Here is a 10,000-nt window from a genome sequence, read left to right as displayed (position 1 = left end):
AAGGCGAGCCAAAGAGTACGAAGCCTTCAGGGTCCCAGAAGGCGAGCCAAAGACCACAACTCCTCAGGGTCCCAGAAGGCGAGCCAAAGAGCACGAAGCCTTCAGGGTCCCAGAAGGCGAGCCAAAGGCCACGAGTCTCAGGGTCCCAGAAGGAGAGTCTCAGAGGCAGAATCCTCCGAGAGTCTTCCCAGCTTTCTTCTTGATACTTATGGGTGCATGCAGTGACTCTGGCGCCGGAAGTCTGGCGCCAGCCACTACGTCACCGCTGTATGCTGTGCTAATTGCCTCTCGCTGGGTCTAAACGCCACTGGTCCTTCCCCTTCCAGCACTAAGAAAGAAGGGGGTGGAGGTCCCCTTTTCCAATTCTCAAGCAGCCTGAACAGATCTGCATCTGGGGTTAAGGACATGCTTCTGCAATGGTGCCAATGTCGAACCCGGGACTACAAGGTATACATCTCCACGCCCACGTCAGCCCGCCACGCCCTTGCAGACACCCGTCGATTCCCCTTCACCACCTCCAACCACCAATAACATCACCCACCACCACCACCACCACCACCACCACCACCACCACCATATATCACCCTCCAATTACCCATCCCTTCAGTTGTCCATACGCTTTGCCCAGAAAACGATATGATAAAAAAAAAAAAAGGAAAAAATAATAATAATGACAATAATAGTAATAATGATAACAATAATAATAATAATGATAATAATAATATTATTAATATTATTATTATTAATGATAATATTAGTAGTAGTGATAATAATAATGAGTGATAATAAGATAAGAAAAAAATATATATATAAATTATAAATAAATAACAATAACGAGAATAAAACACTCAAGTCTCAAGTCAGTCCGCTAAGGACACGGAACGGAAAACGGAAGCGCGGTTTCCGCCCGCTCGCAACCCCAGCAGCTCCCTCCAGCCTCCCAACCCCTCCCTCTCCCCCTCCTCCCCCCTCCCCCCTCCCCCTCCCCCTCGTTCTCTCGCCTCTTCCCCCCAACCCGTCCTTTGCATCTGTCGGTCCCCATACTGACCCATCCTAAGGCTCTTTCCATTCTACCTATTTTCTTTTTGTCTTCTTTCTTTCTTTTTTAAACTTTATTTCCTCTCTAATTCCTTTTCATGGTCGTCCTCGTTTGATTCCGTGTTTTGATTATTGACCCTCGTTCCTATTTACTCGTAGGTTCTCAATTATCCCAAGCAATCTGTTTCTATCTTACTTTCGTTCTTTTATTATTATTTTTTCTTTTTTTCATTTGTTCGCCGCATTTTTTCTCTTCCTTTCCTCTTCCACTCAGTTCTCCTCTCTTCCTGCATCTCTTTTTGTTTTATTCATTGCTCTCTTTTTCTCTTTATTTCTCCTTTTATCTTCCTAATCTCGTTTCTCTGTTCTCTCTTCCTGCATCTCTTTTTGTTTTATTCATTGATCTCTTTTTCTCTTTATTTATCCTTTTATCTCCCTAATCTCGTTTCTCTGTTCTCTCTTCCTGCATCTCTTTTTGTTTTATTCATTGCTCTCTCTTTTTCTCTTTATCCTTTTATCTTCCTAATCTCGTTCCTCTATTCTCTCTTCCTGCATCTCTTTTTGTTTTATTCATTGCTCTCTTTTTTCTCTTTATCCTTTCATCTTCCTAATCTCGTTTCTCTGTTCTCTCTTCCTGCATCTCTTTTTATTTTATTCATTGCTCTCTTTTTTCTCTTTATCTATCATTTTATCTTCCTAATCTCGTTTCTCTGTTCTCTCTTCCTGCATATCTTTTTGTTTTATTCATTGCTCTCTTTTTCTCTTTATTTATCCTTTTATCTTCCTAATCTCGTTTCTCTGTTCTCTCTTCCTGCGTATCTTTTTGTTTTATTCATTACTCTCTTTTTTCTCTTTATTTATCCTTTTATCTTCCTAATCTCGTTTCTCTCTTCTTTCCCACTTCTTTCCTTCGTATCTTCCTATTATTCTCTTTTGTTTTGTCTTTTCTTTATTCGTTCTTCTGTTTCATTTATCCCACGACGTTACTTGTCTCCTCCTCCTCTACCGTCTTCTCTTTTCTTTCCTCTCTACCCGTCTACTCTTTCTGTTTTTTCTTTTTCACTCTTTCCCCGCCCTTACCCTAAACACACTCCTCCCTCACTCCTTCCGTCCCTGTTCTCACCACTCTCTCTACCTACTCCTATCTACTCTTTCTCCTCTTCCCCGTCCTCAGCCAGACTCCCTTTCCTCCTCTTCCTTCCCGTCCTCCTTTCCACTCTGTCGACTACCCTCAGTTGACCCGTCGCACCAACCCCCCACCCTCCCCGCTGGTGGGGGCAGTAACAAGGCTGTGGGCGTGGTGACTGAAGGACACTTTCTTGAGGGCCACGTCACCACAGCCTAAGGTCCAACTTCTCTCACGAACTTTGAGGTCTTAAATAAATAAGAAAATGATCTATAACGAGAAGACAACGAGTGGGAAACTCGTATCTGTCTTTATGTGACGTCATGGGATGGTAAAGGAGTCAGGGAGGGATAGAACTCAGACCATAGACGTTATGGATAGAATGCGAGTGCTGGATACTGATGGCTGTGGTCCATGGTTTCTCCATGTCCACCGCAAGACGACCGGCTCACAACTTAACAGATATATCTTAAATGCTAACCTCTTGGATTTTCTTTTTAATGTTTGTTGTTTTTTGTTTGTTTTTCTCGTCCTATACCGGACTTACTACAGTCCTGAAATGTAACTTACAAGATTATTTTTTTCCTCTCATAATTATATTTTAAGATGAAATTAAGGGGATTGGATTCTAGAAATAGGACTGGACAATTCTTAATAGGATTCGATCCTTCTTAATGGGATCTGATCACTCTTAATGGGGTTGGATTCCTCTTTTAGGATCCAAATCCTCTAGAAGGAATCTAACTACATTAAGAGCGACCCAGCCTTTAAGGGGAATCCAATCTAGTAAGAAAAGGATCCAAACCTTTAACCATTACATTATAACTTCAAAGTTTTCGATGTTGACTGTGACGCCACTAATAAGTTGTGACACGTTTTGTACCTGGGACACATAAGTTTTTTTTATTTTTTACACTTTTATCCAAACGAATACACATTAAAGTACCTGTGTTGACTGTGAGTCGCTCGTGCATTGAAGAATAAAATTTCTGAGTGTACGAGTGACCTCAGTTTTACAACATTGACCTCTTCCGCGCATTATGGATACGGTATCGATGACAAGTCATTGTAGATGCAGCATATATATACATATATGTATATATATACATATGTATATATATATATATATATATGCATATATATATATATATATATATATATACATATATATATACATATATATGCAGAAAACACCAACGAAATTCTAAATATATTGATGACCAAGCGCTTTCGTCTATTCAGATATCCTCAGGGTACATGTACCCTGAGGATGTCTGAATAGACGAAAGCGCTCTGTCATCAATATATTTATTGTTTTACTTGGTGTTTGTCTGCATATTTAGAATTACGAGTTCATGTGATTTCTCATACATATATATATATATATATATATATACAGTATATATATGTATATATATATATATATATATATATATATATATATATATATATAAGAGGATGTAGATTTACACTTATTATTCTTTGCATAGATGCCACGCCCACCATGATGCGGAAGAGATCAAAATGTACAGTGTATAAATCGGATGAACAAGATAGTCTTGTGTACACAGTGAAGTGAACATTATATGTACATTTGAGCCCTCGAAGGATTTATCTAGTCCTTTATCTTATTCATTCATCCATTTATTTATTTATTTATCTATCTATTTATTTATTCATACAGCTATTCATTTATCTATTTTGTCAGCTTCGAACACCCGTATAACCTTCAGATATTTATTTTATTTATTTTTTTGAAAGACACCATCTCTGTGTACAATCAGGACTGTCTCTGTATTCCGTAGAACATTTATGTTTTATGTATACAACAAAATTTTCATAAACACCATAGGGCTGTCATACACACTAATAATAACTAACACAAGGTATCTGGTAAGCTTGACAATAACAATATAATATATATATTTACAAAGCCAAATTTTGTCATATTTTCAATTAATATACAACTTTACACAAATGTATTCGAATAAAAGTATGTACAGAATTTTTTACAAATGAAAATGTTAATATGTGTTTATGCTTTCGTTCATTATTACTTGTATCTGATATACATTTATGAATGTGAAGGGGAAGTGGTAAGGACACACAGAACATAACAATACAAAATTTACGATTCAACTGTTTTCTCCATATCGGATAGAGGAAGGAACTGCCTAGTGTAGGCCTTATGGTCTCTTGCAGTCCCATTCATTATTATGTTTTAATGTTATTATAAATACATAAACATAAAAGGAGAACATTTACAGCCTCTATGAGGAAGACGTAGAAGAAACCTAAGAATAATAATATGCTGTATTCTGTGATCCTCATCATTGTCATTTATGTGTTATATATATATATATATATATATATATATATATATATGTATATGTATATATATATACATATACATATATGTATATATATGTGTGTGTGTGTGTATAATATGTATGTATGTATATCAGTTATAAGTTTTTTAAATCATTAGGCATAAAACACAAAGTAATAACTATTAACATTTCAATTTATTACATTCTTTATAGTCAACGGGATTTGCTTACTAGATATTAGTAGTAGTGCAAATACATTAGGCATGCATAGTAACACTTACATTGTTGTACATACACATAACATAAGTATATAAAAATATATATATAAATAAATACATGTGGCATGGAAATGGCATGTTGGCTTTTTAACATAATCCGAAGGAATGATTAATTAAATATTAAGGAGACAAAGAACGTTTTATGTAATATATTTACATTATATGATAAACGGAATATCATATTTGTGAATAACCGAGCTTTGTATCCTATGAACTTTATAAATTGGTAAATTACATAAGTGTACATATATTGCAACTTTTTCTTAATTATTAACGTCTATACACATGTGATTTCCATTTAAATATTTTCTTTAGGTTACATAACGTTATTTTCAATTACACAAATAATAACAATGAAGTTTTAATGGATAACAATTTTAATTGCAAGTTCATTACTGTATAGCAATGTATTTTAGTTTACTTTTTCATACTGTTTGTACGTATATATTCATAATTTGTTTTAATACGGGATTATCCCAGTGTCAGTATATATTTATTTACATAAAATCAAAGTTGATACAAAAGCACGCACATATTGTAAACTGTAAAAATCTTGTGTACGACTAGACATAACCCAAATTTTTTTTTAACATTTTACCAAATAAATACATACCCATACGCACGCAACAACGCAAAGGTTAGTGTGTTTGTAAGCAGACACACACACACACACACACACGAACTCTGAGCTCTCATCCGGGGGGTTAATAACTGTCGATCACGAGTCCAAACACGTGATCCAAGACCATGGTGAATGGTGAATCACACACACACACACACATATGCACACACACACACACACACACACACACACACACACACACACACACACACACACACACACACACACACACGGTTCTATAATATGCCCAATGCTTTTGTCATCGACCATTTATTTTTTTACAAATCTATATAATAACGCTAAACTTCAATATTCAATCAAATTTCTATATACCAGGCCAAGAGTATATATTCAGTCAATATATAACTGCATTAAAATGTCATGAACGAATATTTCTAATTAATGTTGATACTAATTCATTATTTTTCCCTCCCCTTTCGTCTTCTTCCGTCCCGACCAAAAAAACAAAACAAAAAACAGGGAGTAAAGATTGAAAACTTCAGCACAAGTTGGAATGATGGCATGGCCTTCTGTGCCCTCATTCACCATTTCTACCCAGATGCTTTCGACTTCGACAAGCTTCAGCCTCAAAACCGTAGATACAACTTCGATCTTGCTTTCCGTGTGGCTGAGTAAGTAGTGTTTATTTTTTATTTTTATTTTTTATTTTTTTGGCTACCTCTCTTATAAAGGGGAAAAAGCCTTTGGTATAAGTATATACTTTTTCATTTATATGCTCATTTAGCAATTCATTGATTATTTATTTTTATTGATGTAATTCTTCCTTTCTTTAGTCATATATTTATTTACTTATTTATCTATTCGTCTGTTCATTTACAGTAATACCTCTCATTAACGGACGTTAATTAGCTGCGTTTGCGATGTTTTCGCTGTGTTTTCGATGTTTTGGGGTGGTTTTTGGGTGGCATAGTGATTGCACAGCACTAAAAAGAGCACCAAAGACACCGAAAACACAGCGAAAGCACCGCAAACACAGCTAATTAACGTCTGTTTAAGAGAGGTCTTACTGTATTTACTTATTCATTGATGTGTTCGTTTATTAATTTACTGATTATTTCTTTTTATTGATGTAATTCTTTATTCCTGTCTTTAGCCTTTTATTTACTTATCTACCTATTTATCTATTTATTTATTTATTTACTTATTTATTTATTCACTTATTAATTATTTATCTATTTTTGTCTACTGTGTTTGCAATCTACTCTGTGTGTGTGTGTGTGTGTGTGTGTGTGTGTGTGTGTGTGTGTGTGTGTGTGTGTGTGTGTGTGTGTGTGTGTGTGTGTAAGAGAGAGAGAGAGACAGAGAGAGACAGAGAGAGAGAGAGAGAGAGAGAGAGAAAGATAGCGAAAGAGAGAGAGAGAAAGATAGCGAAAGAGAGAGAGAGAGAGAGAGAGAAAGTTTGACAGAAAAAGCGAAAGAGCGAGAGAGAAAAAGAATGAAGGAGAGGGAGGGAGGGAGACAGAGAGTTTGACAGAGAGAGAGAGAGTAAAAGAGGGAAAGAGAGAGCATGCTTGAATGTGTGTATGTAGGCTTGTGTGCACAGACCATGACGATAAAACATCCGTGGTTATGTAGAAATGGCAAATTTACAGAGTGCCATTAACAAAAAATGTGAATTAGTATGGATGTAGCATATATGGGCTTTTATCCTGTTTGGCTGTCGTAGTGTATGGCTATGATTTGTGGACCTGAGTTGTTTATTGATGTAACCATGGTTCTCTTGTCAAATACCACCAGCTCAGTAATTTACTATAAGAATCCTTTTCCTCTTCCTTTTCCTCTTTTCCTCTTACTACTCCTCCTCCTCTTCCTCCTCCTCCTCCTCCTCCTTTTCCTCCTTTTCCTCCTCCTCCTCCTCCTCCTACTTCTCCCTCTCATCCTACTTCTCCTCCTCTTCTTTCTACTCCTCCTTCTACTTCTCCTCCTCTTCCTCCTCCTCCTCCTCATCCTTCTTCCGCCCCATATCCTACTTCTCCTCCTCCTCCTCTTCCTCCTCCTCTTCTGCCTCCTCCTCCTCGTCCTCCTCATCTTCCTCTTCTTCTTCCTCCTCCTCTTCTGCCTCCTCCTCCCCTCCTCCTCCTCCTCAACCTATTTCTCCCCTTCATCCTACTTCTTCCCCCTCTCCTTCTCCTCTTCCTCCTCTTACTCCTCCTCCTCTTCCTCCTCCTCGTCCTTCTCATCCACCTCCTTGTCCTCCTCATCCACCTCTTCCTTCTCTTCCTCCTCCTCCTCCTCCTCCTCGTCTCGAGACTAACACCTCCCGGTTTGTTCTTCTTGCAGAGAGAAAGCCGGCGTTATGCCTCTTCTGGATGTTGAGGACATGGTCATCATGAAGAAACCAGACTGGAAATGCGTCTTCACCTACGTCCAGTCTCTCTACAAGCGCCTCAAGGACCAATAAAGAGGTCGTCCTCGAGAACCACGTACGCCCCAAGGATCGCCACCTCAACCTCAGCCTCCTACCGAAGCGTCGACGTCACCGAACTCACTTCGGCGACGGAACCTTTGGCGCCGGGGAGGGAACTCTGTGGTGGCGACAGCGGCGCCAAATTTGCCTGTGACTGACTGCGACCTGTTTGATCACCTCTTCCGGGAGGACGTATCACTGGGAACAGTGTTCGTAGGCGGCGCCCCGGCCTCGCAAGAAGTACTAAAAAGGTGTTACATACGTGTACAAAGTGTGTGTATATATTCACTTTATGCGCACGTACGGTACAACCACCTTTGTCCTTATATACATGTGCAATATATTCTGTCAGTGTACATTTAAGTTGCTAAGGCGCACAGATATGTAGGAGAAGTCGTGATAGATCCACGAACGCATAGATCCTGTCGTGTATGTGTGCGTGCGTGCGTGCACGCGAGTCGTCAGCGACTCCGTGCGTGCACGCTCGCGCACTTCTTCAGAGTCACCATGTTCCTTCATCCCTCTCCTCCTCCTCCTCCTCTCACTCTCACCCACCCTCGCTCTTTTTTTTTCAAGAAATAGCCTTACGACATTCATTTACAAGAACATTTACCTAAGAGGAAAAACTAAGGAAAAAATGGCAAATCATTCCAAAAGTAAATGTTTCTGATTAAAATTCACTCGAAATACTTCCTAAGGCTATACATTCGTAGGTGCATATCTTCCTCTCATCTCAACCTCATTCTTGAGCTTGTTCGAAGTCTAGTGTCTTATTTATTTCATTATTTATTGTAATTATAATTATGACTATCTGTGTCTTCAGGGACCAAGTAAGCTTACATTGTAAACAAGGTAATAGTGGATAACTTGATGGGAGTTACCCAATAAGACGTCACATCCTCCACCGATCTACCACCTGAACCAAGACCCTCATCCCGTTTTCTCTCAAAAACCCCGTTTTCTTTCTTTCTGGATTTCATTCTTAATCCAGTATACTGTCAGGTTCGGATTCACGTATACCCGTGCGCCATGAGTAATGAAGACTTTTTTTTTTTTTTTTAATTCTTTCAGTTGTTCCTGAGAGCCATGTTTGGTTTGTACTTAAATGGCGGAGGTCTTCGGGATCTTGGTTTCTTTTGGGTTTTAGGTTCAGGATCGTAAGGATGTGACTCTGCGTTAACAAGATACCTTCTGATTACTCAGCAATGATAGATAGATAAATGACAAAAAGAAAACATTGTGGAAACGTTACGAGTAAAAAATGAAAAAAATATATAGCCATCCAGAAGGTCTAACGTTGTTCCAATTTGTGCTGAAAGTGGAGATCAAAAAGTCAAACAAAAAAGTCATTCGTTCTGTTAGGTAAAAAAAAAAAAAGAGTAAAAGATCAGTCAGACTAGCTGACTGTCATTCTATTTCAAATAATGTCACGCATCAAAACACATTTATATATAGAGAAAATAATATATCAATTTGGAATGTACTTAGGACTAATGTGTTTTTTCATATGTTTATATACGAAGCGTCCAATACATTGGGCCTATAGTACTTTGTATGTGCCTTACAAATGTCTTTGATGGCCTAGATTAGTGTCTTTCTAGCCTTACCTGGCCTTACAAAGACTTCACTGATCTTCCTGTGGTCACACAGAGGACCTTATTTTTCTCGTTGTAGCTTCCCTTTGGTCTGACATAGACCTTTACTGGTCGTAATGTAGCCTGACCTGGTCTTACAGAGGCCTTTCCCGGTCTTCCTGTAGTCTTGCATGGTCTTGCGAGGTTCTCGTTAGACCTCGGAAGATGTCGTATTGCCTCGCGTTAGATACCAGGTCGATCCTGCTGAAGCTCTTGAGGGAAAGATTTTTTTTTTTATGCTTCTTGTTTCATGTATCCTCGGGTATGTATCGTATGTAACCTCGTCAAATCATGTTACATACAGTGCCTTCACCCTTTTCTGCCCACAGCAGTCCGTATCGTGGTTGATACTGGGTTTTTTTTATACTCAAGCACATATTTACTAATATCATTTTCACACAAGATGTAGCTCTGTAAAGCGATATATATATATCTGATTTTTTTCTCTCTTTCCCAGTTGAACAAACCGTTCCTTATCTAACGCCAATTCTTTTTTTTTTTTCTAAGAATGAACGTATTCTTTGTCGAAGAAGTGCAAGGGAAA

General features: G+C 38.2%; 2 protein-coding genes across 14 annotated transcripts in view; both read left to right on the top strand.

Annotated features, from left to right (window-relative positions):
- Window positions 1-10,000, top strand: part of LOC143035894 (uncharacterized) — a 359,986-nt gene that overhangs the window by 349,067 nt on the left and 919 nt on the right. For 10 of the 13 annotated variants that reach the window (XM_076203071.1, XM_076203077.1, XM_076203075.1 and 7 more), the window contains 3 exons: window positions 327-447; window positions 5,875-6,026; window positions 7,696-10,000. The exon at window positions 7,696-10,000 is cut by the window's right edge and continues 919 nt beyond it. In XM_076203071.1, coding sequence (XP_076059186.1) covers window positions 327-447; window positions 5,875-6,026; window positions 7,696-7,816 — 394 coding nt within the window. In that variant the 3' untranslated portion in view covers window positions 7,817-10,000. Of the gene's footprint in view, window positions 1-326; window positions 448-5,874; window positions 6,027-7,695 lie in introns of those variants that run through there. The other 3 variants (XM_076203081.1, XM_076203076.1, XM_076203070.1) reach the window with 2 other exon arrangements.
- LOC143035654 (acyl-coenzyme A thioesterase 1-like) overlaps window positions 8,626-10,000 on the top strand; it is a 27,239-nt gene continuing 25,864 nt past the window's right edge. Inside the window, exons 1-2 of the mRNA XM_076202521.1 lie at window positions 8,626-8,652; window positions 8,894-8,979. Coding sequence (XP_076058636.1) covers window positions 8,626-8,652; window positions 8,894-8,979 — 113 coding nt within the window. The remainder of the gene's footprint in view (window positions 8,653-8,893; window positions 8,980-10,000) is intronic.

Source organism: Oratosquilla oratoria, chromosome 19 (assembly GCF_046742065.1).
Source record: "Oratosquilla oratoria isolate Oo_2021 chromosome 19, ASM4674206v1, whole genome shotgun sequence".
Classification (NCBI taxonomy): domain Eukaryota; kingdom Metazoa; phylum Arthropoda; class Malacostraca; order Stomatopoda; family Squillidae; genus Oratosquilla; species Oratosquilla oratoria.
This window is presented reverse-complemented; position numbering and strand designations above follow the sequence as displayed.